The 16,320-nt window shown below is 40.4% G+C and overlaps 1 protein-coding gene across 2 annotated transcripts in view; it reads right to left on the reverse strand.

Annotated features, from left to right (window-relative positions):
* CLIP4 (CAP-Gly domain containing linker protein family member 4) overlaps positions 1 to 15,807 on the reverse strand; it is a 68,673-nt gene extending 52,866 nt beyond the window's left edge. The window contains exons 1-2 of one of the 2 annotated variants that reach the window (XM_003262681.3): positions 15,557 to 15,807; positions 9,685 to 9,832 (exon numbers count right to left, since the gene is read on the reverse strand). In XM_003262681.3, coding sequence (XP_003262729.2) covers positions 9,685 to 9,817 — 133 coding nt within the window. In that variant the 5' untranslated portion in view covers positions 9,818 to 9,832; positions 15,557 to 15,807. The remainder of the gene's footprint in view (positions 1 to 9,684; positions 9,833 to 15,556) is intronic. The other variant, XM_030799719.1, reaches the window with a different exon arrangement.
* Positions 15,808 to 16,320: the final 513 nt, after the last annotated feature.

The raw sequence follows: 16,320 nt of genomic DNA on the forward strand, positions 1-16,320 counted from the left end.
TTACTCACTTAATATTTATATTAAGAAAAGCGCCCTGAATTTTCTTTTGACAGTTTTTGGTGTCAGAAGCAGGATCAGAAGAAGACCCCTGTGAAGTCCCAAGGCCAGTGAGTAACTAGGTGCTGGTACCCAGGGCCGCGGCACTGGCTGCTCTCTCACCCAGCCATGCAGTTCTAGAGTAAGTCTCCTTTGAATCTGACCCCTCCTCCTTCTGTGTAGAACTCTCCAATTATGCTGAGCAACCTTTGCTGAAACTTCTCAGGAAGCCACCCTATTCTGTTCAAAAGGGGGCAGGGGGAAACACATGATTCCCTGCGTTCCAGAGCAGCTGCTGAAAAAGGAATCCTTAATAGTTAAGACCTTTCAGAGAATCTAATGCAAAGATGGGATCCAAAAACAACTGTGAATCAGAATCTTGTACCTTTTTGGAAAAATGGGTGAACTTTACAAAGAATAATTTGGAATTTCAGTGACCACTTCGGAGAACCTTTAATTTAGATAAGATATTCAGTCTGGCTTTGGGAGTGCCCTAAACCTTTCAGAGACAATGGAATGCATTCTTTGATTTGTATGCAGAAGCTTCTGAACACAAAATGACTCAAAAATAGCTTCTCTAAACGCATCCCTACAGCATTCAAATAAAAAAAAAATCTTCAGTAAAAAGCTGTAGCCACCTGAGCAGGTAACCTTGACTTGTTCCATCTCTCAGAGGTACAATTTGGATCCAGCTTCTTTTATAAACTAATAAGCTTTGTATTATTTTAATTGACACATGGCTAAAATTTGGAAATGAAACCTATAAGATCTCTGTGTCTGTCTGTATACATAAACATACAGACACAGAGATCTTATAGCTATGTATGTTCAATAGACATAAGTAAAAACAAGTGCTTATATAAATTAAGTATTCCTGAAAACTCTCAGAAAAATAGGAACTAATCCAAATGCTTTTCAAGCTCATGTGACTTGGGTAATTTTCAATAAACAAAAACATTGGTGGTTTAGTTTAAAAAACCAATATGCCTTGAGAGTTGCCAGCATTAGACATAAGGCAGACGTACAACTTTGATTCTATGTAGGTCTACTAGTCAAATAAGCTCATGTTAGACAAGTGAATTACAAATAAGCTTCTGCTATCTCTATGTTACAAAATTTCTCAGCAAGAAAAACAAGATGATGCTTAGCTATTTAATGTCTCATGAAATTTTCGTAAGTACTCCAAGCATAATTGTTCAAAACAAGTGAATTAAATCAATTTAAGTCCACATACGATAAATACTGAAACATTAATTGCTGAACATAAGTTTATCTACTTTTAGACAGAGAAACTAACGATACCTCGGTATGTTAGTAAACATCTCCTGTGCTACACTGAAAAATTATAAGGAAACACGTGCTTCTAGAAATGATGGTGTATTCATAGATTTCTCAATCTACAGAATGCTAGCGTGACAGTCAAGAAAAGATGTGAGGTAGGAAGATACGTTTTTTGTCAAAAAAGAAAATGAAGGAAAAAAACAAAATGGCTATAGGAAGTTGAGAAGAGGGAGAGAGAGAATCTTGTGTGATTAAGCTGGCTAAAATTGAATGAATCTATTATCATTCATATCAAAATAATACAGAACTAGCATTTGAGCTCCTGTTAAAATGACTAAACTTTCTTGGAGTATGGGCCTGCTCTTGATGGGAGACTGTGAAAGGTTTTTCTTCAACTTTTGAATGGTCTGCCTAGAAAACAAAGATTCTGTATTTTGTCAAGATAATTTCCTGTGCTTCATGTTGTCTTTGATTATTTAAGTTTCTCTCTCAAAAAGTCAAGGGGTTTTGGTCTTTTTTTTTTTTTTTTTTTTAACAACTACATGGCTTTCTGTATTTGCCTTTGAAATCTTTGTCACTTTGGTTAAATGGATAACCTGTAACCCTATTTAATCAAGTGTTTTTAATCTTTTGGGTATTCTTTTCATAAACTTCCCAAAAATCAAATTCCGAATGAAGTCTTTTCTGACCTTAGACTAACTCTGGGATTTTTCAGCAGCCCCTAGAAAATCTTGTTCTATTTCCTTATTAAAAAAAAAAACACAGACATTAAACTAATTAAGCATCTTTGCATAGGAAGCTTTGTCAAATAAATGTGAAACTAGGCTTATTTGATATATTACATTGCATGAGAAGCACTGTCAAAGGTGATGCTTAACCTTCCTTATGTTATTTTTGTATGACTATATTACTAATTAAGTGTTCCAGAAACTGTATGAAATTCCTAGAAATTGGATATGTTCTGGTATAATTTTATCAGTCATAATTCCAGTTATTATCTTCAAATGTTATAAAATAACCAAATTTCCTTGTCAATTGCATTAAAATGAACTCTCATCAAATCTGTAACTATGAACATTTTAAATCTTTTGCCATCTACAGACAGTGATTTTTTACTCTGATATTTTCCTGAAAGCTTTTGCAAGCATCTGTGATACAAAATTGCAGGAAGATTTATGGAAAAGACTCTGACAAGTACGGGTTTCTGATAACTTTAAGATCACAGCATTGGACTGTGTAAGAATTTCCAGAACTCTAATGGAAAACCAATGGATTCAGGGGGCTGATAACCCAAAATCAAGCAGAACAAGAATTACAGGGGACTGAATGAACTGATGAGGGTGATTATAATTTTTATGTCTTTGAAATATTGAGTGTTCTTTCATGTTTGTTTTCTAGATTTAAAGAATGCCTTTTCTCTTTTCCCTTAAGACCTACAACTTACAGCAATTTGGTGAAGAATACTTTGTAAACAAAAATGAAACACATTTTCTTTTCTCCCTACCCCAACCCCTCCAAAATTCAGAAACTCTTATTGAGTATTCTTTATTTTCATCACAATATAAGTATTTACATAAGTGAAATGAAAGTTTGTTTTCCCTGTAACAGGACAGAATTGGGCAAATCTTCTGCTTGGCTTCTTAGACTGAAGAGGCTTTTTAAAGTCTAATTTCAGATTCCTTATTACCAGACAGTTTTAAGGAATTCAGATTGACTTTACAAAACCAATAAAGCCCCTTAGATATTATCAAACCTCTGACTGGAATGGCATACTTGAGAATGTGCACATATTCACTATTCTTGCTGCACTTACGTATATAATCAGGCCAGCTTAATGAGACAAAACTTATTTTGCAAACAAATTAGCCTGTGATTATCTTTGGTAGAAATGGGGAACTGTAGAGAGAAACATTGTGTTTCCATGGAAAACTCTAAGTACGTCCATTATCAGATTCTAGTCCTGTTTATTGTCTTTGGGGCATTGTCCACCTATAAACTGCACTGGATCCTGAATTCCTCTAGTTTTCTCCAATATCTGGTTACAACCCTCCAAACTAATGTTTCCAATTTCTTTTTTTTTTTTTTTTTTTTTTTTTGAGACAGAGTCTCGCTCTGTCACCCAGGCTGGAGTGCAGTGGCGTGATCTCAGCTCACTGCAGGCTCCGCCCCTGAGGTTCACGCCATTCTCCTGCCTCAGCCTCCTGAGTAGCTGGGACTACAGGCACCCACCACCTCGCCCGGCTAATTTTTTGTATTTTTAGTAGAGACGGGGTTTCACCGTGTTAGCCAGAATGGTCTCAATCTCCTGACCTCGTGATCCGCCCGCGTCGGCCTCCCAAAGTGCTGGGATTACAGGCGTGAGCCACTGCGCCCGGCCTCCAATTTCTTAAAACTGTCCTTTTCCCCAACCCCTACTGGATGATTTGATGTAAACTTTAGACAAATCGCCACCATGGCTCATGTAAGGAAGCTTTGTGCCTGAATTCACCGAAACATCTGATGACATCAACCAAGACATTCAAACTGCAAACCAAGAAAGTCCATCGGTAGAAACTGCCATCCTCATTTCAGCATCTCAAGATGCTCCAAGAGCAAATCTGGAAACCTTGTTAATGCACTGCCTTCCAGAGGGCTCATTTAAATAACAATAAGTTAGACTTATTAAGTACCTTATAGATACCAGGGACTGTTCTCTATGAACTTTGTGTATATTAATTTATTTAATCCTCATAACTACCATATGAGGTAGACACTATTGTTATTCTCATTTTATAGAAGAAGAAACAAAGGGATAGAGAATATAAACAATTTGCCCAAAATCACACAACTGGAAAGTGAATGAGTCAGGATTAATGCCAGAATAACCCAGAATGAGAACATAACCTCTAAGCTACAATGCAATAATATGTTAACATATCTAACTACATTTGAATTTTCAACTTCCACATTTATGCAGCCAGAAAACACATTAAGAAATGCTCATCATCACTGGCCATCAGAGAAATGCAAATCAAAACCACAGTGAGATACCATCTCACACCAGTTAGAATGGCCATCATTAAAAAATCAGGAAACAACAGGTGCTGGAGAGGATGTGGAGAAATAGGAACACTTTTACACTGTTGGTGGGACTGTAAACTAGTTCAACCATTGTGGAAGTCAGTGTGGCGATTCCTCAGGGATCTCAAACTAGAAATACCATTTGACCCAGCCATCCCATTACTGGGTATATACCCGAAGGACTATAAATCATGCTGCTATAAAGACACATGCACACGTATGTTTATTGCGGCACTATTCACAATAGCAAAGAGTTGGAACCAACCCAAATGTCCAACAACGATAGACTGGATTAAGAAAATGTGGCACATATACACCATGGAATACTATGCAGCCATAAAAAATGATGAGTTCGTGTCCTTTGTAGGGACATGGATGAAACTGGAAAACATCATTCTCAGTAAACTATCGCAAGGAAAAAACAAACCGCATTTCTTCATAGTGGAATTGAACAATAGAATACGACAAGGAAAATAACTGGACTGTTGTGGGGGGGGGGGGGGGACAGCATTAGAGATAACAATGCTAAATGAGATTAATGGTAGAAAAAATGACATGAAATATTAAAAATCACATGTAAAAAAAAAAAAAAAAAAAAAATAAAAAAAAAAAAAAAAAAAAAAAAAAAAAAAAAAAAAAAAAAAAAAAAAAAAAAAAATTTCAACTTCCATAAAGGAAAATAAAGTATTTTTATGCTGTTGCAAGCTTTTGAGATTAAAAGAAAAATAGTTTGTTTTTTTTTTTATTTTTTGGGGGGACAGAGTCTCACTCTCTCACCCAGGCTGGAGTGCAGTGGCCGATCTCAGTGATCTCAGCTCACTGCAACCTCTGCCTCCCTCAAGCGATTCTCCTGCCTCAGCCTCCCAAGTAGCTGGGGCCACAGGTGCACGCCACCACACATGGCTAATTTTTGTATTTTTAGTAGAGACGGGGTTTCACCATGTTGGTCAGGCTGGTCTTGAACTCCTAACTTCAGGTGATCCACCCACCTCAGCCTCCCAAAGTGCTGGGATTACAGGTGTGAGCCACCACGAACAGCCTAAAAAATATCTTTTAATCAAAAGAAAGTGGGGTGAGGGGAGAAAATGGAGGTGATGTCTACTTTAAGTCAAGATGGAATAATGAGGGCCAAATTCGCCCTTCCATCTGAAACAACCACAACACCAAAGGGAAAGAACAATGGTTTTCAAGACACTGGACGTTAGACAAGGAAAGACAGTGATCCCTGAGGAATGGAATACAAACGAGCAAAGTCCCACACATGCCCCAGTTAACTGCCTTGAGGGAGTCTCCAGGAGCATAGTTCAGGGGTGGGGCAGGGGGGACCAAGAAAAAGCCCAGCAGACTCGCTGAGTTGAGGAGACAGAGCTAAGAGTCTGGGGAACTTGAGGTGGCCAGAGGTCATAGGGCAGAATACAGCAGAGACAGATGCACACACTGCAAGAGAAACCCAGAGACCTGTGGAGGGTCCTCCTCAACTATTCCTCATATGCTTGTGAGGAAATACTTGAGGTTAGGGAAAGAACCATCCATAAGGACTACAGGGATTAGTGCCTATTCTCACCAGAAGACTGAAAAAGAATCCTCATAATTCACACAGCATTGAGTAGAACAGCAATCCCCAATCTTTCTGGGATCAGGGGCACCCCGGGGTACGGGGACCAGTACCAGTCTGTAGCCAGGGGGTTGGGGGCCCCTGGAGTAGAATTCTCAGTAGTAGGGAATAATTAGCCCCAGGCCAAGAATGGCTCCAGACCCACCTAACAAATCAGAAAAGCAGGACCTCAAAGGGTCCAACTATTTCCAAGTAACTAAACTATATCCTGGAACAAAGTTCAAGAATACTTACAGGAATACAAAAATATCCAGCATCCAACAAGGTAAAATTCACAATGTCTGGCATCCAAATTAAAGATTATCAGGCATGCAAAGAAAGAGGAAAACATGACCCATCATCAGGGGAATAACAGACCTAGAGTTGATATGGATATTATAATTAATAGAGAAGGACATTAAAACAGTCATTATAACTCTATTCCAAATGTTCAAAGGTGGAGAAGAGACCTGGGCATAAAAAAGAGACAAAGCAAACTTTAGAGATGAAAACTTCATCTGAAATGAAAACCTGCACTGGATAAAATCAGCAGCTAATTAATTAGACACTGCAGAAGGAAAGATTAATGAACTTGATGCAGTAATAGAAACTATCCAAAATAAAGAGAAAAAAATGTTTAAATATAAATCAGTGAGTTGTGGGACAACTTCAAGCAGTCTATAACACACATGCAATTACAGTATCTGAAAATGGGGAGAAGCAGAAAAAAAATTTTAAATGATTTCCCAAACTTAATGAAAACTGAAACCCACAGATCCAAGCAGTTCAACCAAACCCAAGCACAAGAACATACAGAAAACAATACCTAAGCACATAATAGTAAAATTGCTCAAAATAAAGAGAAACTCTTTAAAGCAACCAAAAAAAGACGTTACATCTAGAGAAACAAAAATGACAGCAGAAACAATGCAAATGGGAAGACAGCAGAACAAGATCTTTCAAGTACTGAAAGAAAACTACCAACCTATAATTCTAAACCCAGCAAACACATTTTTCAAAAAAATAAGGTAAAGATGTTTTCAGACATAAAACAGCTGAAAGAATTCATCACTGGCAGACCAGTACCATAAGAAACATTACAGGAAGTGCTTTGGGCAGAAGGAAATGGTATCAGATGGAAATCTGGACCTACACTCACAAAGGAATGAAGAGCACTAGAAATGGTAACTACATGGGTAAATGAGATTTTTTTATATTTTTTAAATTTAACAGATAATTCAATGTTTAAGCAAAATATATAATAAGGTATCTTGGTATTTATAATGTATATAATGTGTATTCTGTGTAAACTGATTCTGAAGGCATTTCAAAGCAAAAGATTCCAAAAATTGTTATGCAAGAACAGTACATAGTTTTACAGGGTAATCACCTTGAGAGTCAACACTGAGTCACATGCCTCAACTCTGGTTTCTGTGGACTGGTTTATTTTTGTTTCTTGGTTTTACACTCATTAGGTGGCATTACATAAAAATTCCCTATGGGGGCCTGCATAACCCCGCATGACCTGGCCAGTGTCTTACTCTCCAATTCCATCTCCTCCCACTCTGATATCAATCACTTTGCTTCTCAGCCACAAAGGCCTTCCTTCAATTCTTAGCATATACCAAGGTCTTCCCTCAACACTGTGCCTTTAGTTTTCTGTTTTTCTTCCTGGAACACTTCTTCCCAGGCTCTTCTCACAGCCAACCTCTTCTGATTCTCCGAATGACCACCCCATCTAAAGCAGCTGCCTTGCCCCCATTGTTCTCTATCACAGCACCCTGTTTCTTTCTTCCACAGAATTCATTACGACCTATTTTTGCTTTGTCTATTCATTTGTTTGTTTACTGGTCTTCCCTATAGAAGACGTGTCTTGGTCACTGATATCTCCAGTATCCAGGAGAGTCCCTAGCACACAAGAGGCCCTCAATAAATACTTGCTCAATAAATGCAATTATATACGCCACTTTTCAAGGGGACACTGACCACAATGTACCAAGAAAGTAACTACGATTAAAAGGGTCTAAAAGTCCTGACAATGAGAAACTGGTGAAGGAACCAGAAATGTGTAGCCTAAGGAGGTTCAGACTAAGTTAAAATGTTCAAATTATCTGCAGATACTTAAAGGCTATCCTATAAAGGAATTTGTGCCATGTATCAAACTAGAATCACTTGGCCAAAATTTCAGGGAGACCAATTTTGAGTCAACATACAAAAACAATTTTATTACAACTAAAGCTTTTTAACAGTAAAATTAACTATTTTGTTAGTTTCCCACTATTGAAGACATGCAAGAGGTTAAATGGTTATCTGACAGAGATCCTGAAAATATGATTTCTACACAGGGAGGTGAGTGGGGAAAGGTTCTTAAGAATCTACAAATCTATAATTCTAAGACTACAACGCTTTTTTTTTTTTTGAGACAAAGTCTCACTCTGTGGCCCAGGCTGGATCTCAGGTGCGATCTCAGCTCACTGCAACCTCTGCCTCCTGGTTCAAGCAATTCTCCTGCCTCAGCCTCCTGAGTAGCTGACAATAAATATAGGCGCGCACCACCATGCCTGGCTAATTTTTGTATTTTTAGTAGAGATGGGGTTTCAACGTTTAATTCCAGTTACACAAAATGTCAATATCCATTATCACCTTTTATTCAATGTATTTATTCAACAATCATTGAGCAACTAATAACAAATGACTATATTAGCCTTTTTGGGATAAACAAAAATAAAATATGATTGTTCTCCATCCCAAAGCGCTACAATATAGGAAAGAAAATATGACAATTAGAAGTCGAGATGGAGTGAGACAAGTATCATACATAAGGTACAATGCACAAGGTTCAAGGTTTCCCCTGCATAAGTGATTCTGTTATATCCGAAAATAAGCCCAGTCGATTATTGCAAAACCTGCAGATAACTCCCAAGATCAAGGTACAGGTTTTATATAATACTTCTGATGACTGATCTAGGTAAGCCACTACAGAATCTGAATATTAAAAAAAAAAGATACTTGGAGATGAGGAATTACTATACTACAATGAATATGACTAAAAAGACAAATTCTCAATCCAATAACTTCATATCTACTAATATTTAAAAACTGTATGACCTCTACCTCCAAAGACAATTTGAAATGGTGAACCAACATTTTACTTGAAAAACTCTAAATTGGAAATATAACAATTCTATCAAATTTATCTCCTGGTTCTCTTTTATTATGGTTCTAGAGAAATAAGCCTAGATAGATGAGAAATGGAATGCTTCTAAATTAACATTTTACAGAGGAGATGTAAATGGACCAATTTAAACATTAACCAATCTCATTTCACATTCCAGGGAAGGGTCTCCTACCCTCTTTGCCTAACTACATGGCTTTTTTAGCAAGTCAGTATATTTAACCAAAATAAATACATCAATAGCAGAAGAATGCTAGATGTCTAAGCACCATTGCTTTCTAAAAATAAAGTCCTCTAAATCCATCATGATGCTTAAAATGAACATTTTAACATAATATAAATGCTGACAGCAGAAATAAAGCATTTAGCTTAAGAAGCAGAAAAAGCAATAAGCAATTGTATTTTTGAAAAAGGAAAACTTTAGCAATTTTATGAAAACCATAAAAATGGTTCTAAGAAAAACTATGAGTGCAAAAAAGGCATAACAGAGAAGTCAAGTTACCAGTTCACAGAAAATAAGCACAGCTACTTCACATACCACAGTCTGAAGGCATTGGTGCTGCAGAAATGGAAAAGATAACTGGGGTATCAGAAGCAGAAAATATAAATGGGTATCTTCCAAACAAAGGATTTCCTTCTAATGGAAAATCTGGAAGGTCCTCTATGGTCATCTTCTAGAAAGCCACCTATAATAAGAAAGAAAAAAAAGTGTTTCTGCTTTATTTGTATGCAACTTAGAATGACTGCCTTCAATCACTGCCTAAAAGTTATTTGATGTCAAATCTGCTGACATTTTCAGCAAGGATCTTTTATGAAAGGGAAAAAATTCCTTTTGGCAAAACTGTTGTTAAAAGGCAAAAATTGCTTCACACCACCTCTTACACAGTCGGTGGCACATGTAATCTTTCTAGACAAAGCTCAAGAAGAATATATAATAGGTGAAAACACTTTTTAAATGCTGAGCTAATCTAAATGGGTGAAATCCTCCTACTCATGTAGCAAACAGGGCACATTAACCCTTGTAGATGGATCTTTAACTTCCCATAACGCTGGCACAAGTTACATCATTTGTCATCCAAATGACATGCAATGTGCTCATCACATGAAGATAATCTACCTTAAAATGTTTCCATTATTTTCTATCCCAGAAAACTTTACTGAAAATTAATCATGTCACTCTTAAAAATCTAAGAGTTTACTAAGATTGTTCAACTTAACAAGGTCCAAGGGTCTGTGAGTTCTATCCTGGCCGAAGACGGAAGCCATGCCTTTTAAAGCACGTGGCTTATATTACCTCTTTTTCCCAGAAAACATGAGTGCTTAGAATAAATTTGCTCTAAATGAGACTTTGTACTACACCCTAGCCTACATCTCAGAAATGATGTAGAAAGCAGAGAAACTGCTAATAAAACCAAACTTGTGAAGCTAAAAGCCTTCCACCAGTTTCTTTTGTATCAGATCTTTACAATCTGAAGTATCATGAATTCCTGTTTTTAAAATGTAAGCAAAACATTACAAAACTAAATGAAAAATGAGTTTAGATTATTTCAGTAGAAAGCATAGAATAAAAATAGGTGATCGATGGCTTGATCTGGTAGTAGATAACACCATACTAGCTATTACTTAATGTGTGCTCTGTTCTACTTAACCAACCCTATATCTAACTTAATTATCCTTACCATCAGTGCCCCACTACAATAAAACGGTCATTTCATTGAGCTCACTGTTGTCTTCCCAACTTGATTCATGTTTTCTTAATACTGGCAGGAACTGGTAAAAAGGAGGAGGCTTTCTTTTTCCTCAAAAATTGAATGCTTATATGGATATAGATGTTATATATTGGGTAACCTAATCCAGTTGTTACTATTTTAAGGTATTCGTATTTTCTTGGATGCTAAAATTACTTACCACCAAATACTTAGAAGCATTTTGACATTAACCTTGCCACATAAATAGGAAAATGACAAGTTCATGGACTTAGTGTTATAGAGCAGTGGTGATCTTCCTCAAATACTATCAATTCCAAACAGTACTGAGTATTTATTAAGGAACCGCTACATACAAGACACTATTCTAGATGTTTCAGCGAATACAAAAATGAGTTAACAGATGGTCTATGCTTGTTAGGTAGTTTACAATCTATTAAGGTGAACAAAATACCACTAATAACCATAGATTATGAGGCAGAATGGGATCCGCTCCATCACATAAGTACCAGGAACATTTGCAGTGGGAGCTTCTAAGAATCATAAATGGTGAGGAAGGTATCATCTGCGATGAGTCTTGAATGATGAATAGGTATAAATGTAAAAGGGGATCCCATTAAAGGAACAGTAGGCTGGAACTTGGGATATGGCTAGGAAAAACAGTCAGAGGTGAGGCTGTAAGGGCTTTTTAGGGCTGTACTGAGGAGCAAATACCTGATCAAAGACCAAACCACTTACTTTCATGAGCACTGGGAAACTACCGATTTTTTTAAAGAGAGTAGCATGATTAAAGCTGTTTTAGGAAAATTAATCTGACTATAATCACGGTTTGGGACTCAGACATGTTTTTATACTCTTAATTCTTCAGCAAAGTGATTCAGTGGATATCTGTCTGAGTCGGTGAAGAGGAGTCACCACATGACTTCCCTTTCAAAGGGTGGAGTTTCTCATTCAAAAAAAATTTTTTTAAGCGATCCCCAGAGCACCTTTCATTTCCTTGTAAACTGTTGGGATCCTCAAAGATATGAACTGTATCTTACACAACTATCAGTTACCACAGGAGCTAGAACAGTGTGTTACACATATTTAACTAATATTCAAAGCTTAGATTCAAAGTGGAAAGAGGATTCACGCAATCAGATGTAACCAGCTTCATTCTTTTACATATTAGATACTTCAAGTCCAGAGAAGCTACAATATTACCTGACCAATGCAGTGAACATTCTTTGTATTTTGTCTTTGTTGCGTTTTTCTCTAGTTACATTTCCTTATCTTCATTAAAAACTTAACATTCTACCTTTTGTCTTATCAAAGGAAACTATGTACCCCTATAAACTTCCTTATAGTCTGATTCATTTTCTAAAAGCAATTCCTGGATCTGAAGACTTATGACACCTGGACTCTTGGTCAAATGTCTAAGTATACTGATCTGGAAAGAGTACACACTTTCATTCCAAATCCGACTATGGTTAACTGGTGACAACTGATTATAAAGTAAGCCTAAGGTTTAAAAAAAAAAAAAATTGGCCCTGCCAGGCACGGCGGCTCACACCTGTAATCCCAGCACTTTGGGAGGCCAGGGCAGGTGGATCACCCAAGGTCAAGAGTTCGAGACCAGCCTGACCAACATGGCAAAACCCCATCTCTACTAAAGATACAAAAAATTAGCCAGGCATGGTGGTGGGCACCTGTAATCCCAGCTACTCAGGAGGCTGAGGCAGAAGAATTGCTTGAACCTGGGAGGCAGAGATTGCAGTAAGCCGAGATAGCACCACTGCAGTCCAGCCTGGGCAAGAAGATCAAAACTCCGTCTCAAAAAAAAAAAAAAAAAAAAAATTGGCCCTAATCAACTGTCTACAGAACAGGTTCCTCTGATACTAACAATATCTAGAATCAAATTCCCCAAACTCTGATTTCTATAGGAATTTCATCCTACTCATCACTCCAAGTTAGCTGTTAGCAAAAGCATCTTATATAACATGGCTCAAATACCTTGTGATTTTTTTCCCGAGACTCCTTGGTCCATGCTTTAACACAGAGCAGTAATAAATGGGGATGTCCACTAGCATCTTCAGGCTGGTTCGGGACTGTCTGGACCCCATAAAAGAGCCTTACTGAAGCCAGGAGACTTCAGATTTGAGAGATGGTTCAAGAACATCCTTGAGTTATTCAACTAATAGGAGACCGAAGCTGTGTCTACATTAGCTGGAATCATGAGGCCCTTTCATTCAATTTCCTGTAATACTTTGTTATGAGTCATCACTCCCCTGAGATTCCAATCTCACCACGTAAGTATTTAAAGCATAACTCCACAATGATCCTTTTATTTGCTACCTACATAACATCTGTACAATCTACTAAACAGGTATTTACAGTATTGGACACTTAGTTGGCCCTAGAGAGAACTCAAAATTGAAATACCTGCCCTGAAAAAGCTATTTATGCATTTAACAAATATTTATTCAGTTTTTCTTACTAAGTTCTAAGCTATGCAAAGGTAAAGAAACCAGATCTGTCCTTGCCCTCATGTAGATTACAGCCTAGTGTTGATTCCTACCAGAAAGCTGAAAGTAGTAAGTGCTATGACCAAGGAGAGCTGAGTCCTATGAAAGCACAGATTCAAGAGGGTCAATGAAGGCTTCGTGGAGACTAGTAAGTTAAAACTGTGGCGTCTGACCAGATAACTACTAGCCACATGTGACTATTTAAATTAATTTAAAAATTGGCCAGGTGCAGTAGCTCACGCCTGTAATCCCAACACTTCGGGAGGCTGAGATGGGCAGATCACTTCAGGTCAGGACTTCGAGACCACCCTGGCCAATATGGTGAAAGCCCACAGCAAAAATTAACAGGGTGTGGTGGCAGGCACCTATAATCCCAGCTGCTCGGGAGGCTCAGGCAGGAGAATCGCTTGAACCTGGGAGGCAGAGGTTGCAATGAGCAGAGATCAGGCCACTGCACTGCAGCCTGGGTGACAGAGCAGAGTGAGACTCCGTCTCAAAAAAAAAAAAAAAAAAAAAAAAAAGAGAGAGAGAGAGAGAGAGAAAAGGAAAATAAAAGAAAAAAAAGATTAAAATTTCAGTTCTTCCACTGCTCTAGCCCCATTCAAGTGCTCAAAAGCTATATGTGGCTAGTGCTACCATATTGGGTAATGCAAAAAGAACATGTTTCTGGTCTCCAAAAGTTCTTCTAAACAGCACTGAAGGAAAACAGTGCAGCTCACTCTCCAGATGAGAAAACAACATACAAATGCCTGAAACAAGACACAAATAAAGGTTAACACACTAAAGCAAGCCTATAGTCCCACAGTTCATTATAAATAATTAACAAGGGAGCAGTACGCCTAAAAGTAACCAGAGTTTGTAGGTTTGAACAGGGAGAAAGAATGAAGTTGATTTTATATAATCTAAAGATCACTAGTTTCAAACACATGTGTCAAAATTGGAGTTGTCATAAGCAATAAAAGACAACATAGGTCACTTTTTTAAAAGCCCTTGCTGGTGGGACTGTATGTGGTAAACACAAAATGTCTGCAATGAATCCTACAAATAGTATACCATGGGCTAAATCTTCTACAAAACAGAAGTAAACACATTCCATGCATGGCAAGACTCAATCTTACAGTCCAGATAGTCCGTATCAAATGAAAGCATTTAAAAAATGCATCACATTTAAGATAGCACAATAAGCTGGAACCAGGACGGTTCTCCAACATAAAAATGCAGACCAACTAGACTCCAGCAGGTTCAAGTCTCTGCTTTCCTCCCTAGTTGCTCCATGCCCCGCACCACCCGATCCGGTGCTGTTTAGACAACTCACTTTAAACTGTGCACAAGATTCACAAACAACAAACGTCAAAGTGAAAGTGAAGTACAACTCAAGTGCTGGCGGATGTTCCTAAGGAGGAAGGTGTTTACTGAAATCTTTCAAAGGCGCCGTTTTATACGATGATGGTGCCACAATACGAACAGTCTAGTATCTCAGAACATACAGCAAGTTATTGTCCCATAGGAACATCATCCTGATACGTATCAAAACACTGTCTCAGAACAGAGCTGAAAACCAGTGTCTGGATGACGTGAACAGCCTGACATCTAATTCAAAGCGCTACCATCATAAGCAGTGAATGGAATCCTTAAGGATGCGGGCTCAGCTCCAGCGCTCCTTCCAAACTTCCCCTCCCAGGTGCGGATGGTTCAGAATTAAGGGATCTCAGGTAGCCAAGGACTGCAAGGACAGCCATTTGGTTTAGCTTTGAAGACCCACTGGCCAAAGGTTTCTCGACAATTTAATGCGCAAGGGGAGTCAAGTGAGAAATGGGAAGAGGCCGCGTTGGAAAGCCACTGCGCGTGCGGGGACTCTCCGGGCAGCCGCGGCGGTCGGTCATGGGCCAGAGCCCAGCTCCGCCGCCGGGTGCCGCACACCCCGCGCCCCTCAACCTAAAGTTGGGCCGTCGGTCAGCGGCTGCCACGAGGAGTCCTCATCCCCGCCGTGTGGGCCGCACCGCCCCAAGAAGGCCTCCCCGCAGCCGGCGACACCGGTGCCCACGGAGGCGGCCGCGGGGCTTCCACAGCCCCCAGTGCCTCTGTGCGACCCTCCCGGGGCCACCGACCTCCCCGCGGGCCCCCAGGGCCGCCCACCCTGGCCCCGACCCCGCCGCCGGCCAGCCCGCGGCCCTGGGGGCCCCGCGCGCCCCCGGCCCACCTGCCTCCTCCGGGTCCTCTCGGAGCGGCCGGCTGGGGACGCGGGGGCGCGGAGGAAAGGCTGAGAGGCGCGCTCCCGCCGGCGCTGTCTCCCGTGGCCGCCCACGGAGCCTCCCGCCGCGCCGCTCCGGACCTCTTCTGGCCCCTCCCGCTGCCTCCCACGCGCGGTGGGCGCGCGCGCAGTGCGGGCGGCCGGGCGGCGCGCAGGCCTCAGCCACGGCCCCGCGCACGCGCCGGGGACTCGGTGGGGACGGAGGAGGCAGCGTGCGCCTGCGCTAGCTCGCCTTGCTCCCACGCCCCCGCACTCCCCAACAGTCAGAAGATCCGGCGCACGCGGGGCCGCGACCCCGGCTGACAGCGTCTGCGGGGTGTCGCAGTGTTACCTCCCCTGCCGCGAGGCCAGGCAGCCCCGGCACGCCGTGCATGCCCACCGCCTTCACAGCCCTCAGCCTTGCGGCCTCACGTCTCTAGCCTGCGGCGCCCCCACCAGCTGCTCGGGCCGGGGACCTCGTCTTACCCGTCTTGGGCTCCCCAGAGTCCAGCTGAGCGTGGCCAAGGGTATATCCCCCAGTTCCCTGCTGGCAGGGCTTGCTGTAAAAGGCCTAATCCATGCTACAACCACGTTGAGCAATTAGTTCATATCTCCTACGGCTTTGCTGCCTCGTCACCCACCTTTTCTCCTGACCCCCTTTTCCGTCTCGCAAGGACCAGATAGGGTGAAACTGTGCACCTAAAGTCGTGAACTCTGACAGCCTGACTCTCTGT

Source organism: Nomascus leucogenys, chromosome 19 (genome assembly GCF_006542625.1).
Source record: "Nomascus leucogenys isolate Asia chromosome 19, Asia_NLE_v1, whole genome shotgun sequence".
NCBI lineage: Eukaryota > Metazoa > Chordata > Mammalia > Primates > Hylobatidae > Nomascus > Nomascus leucogenys.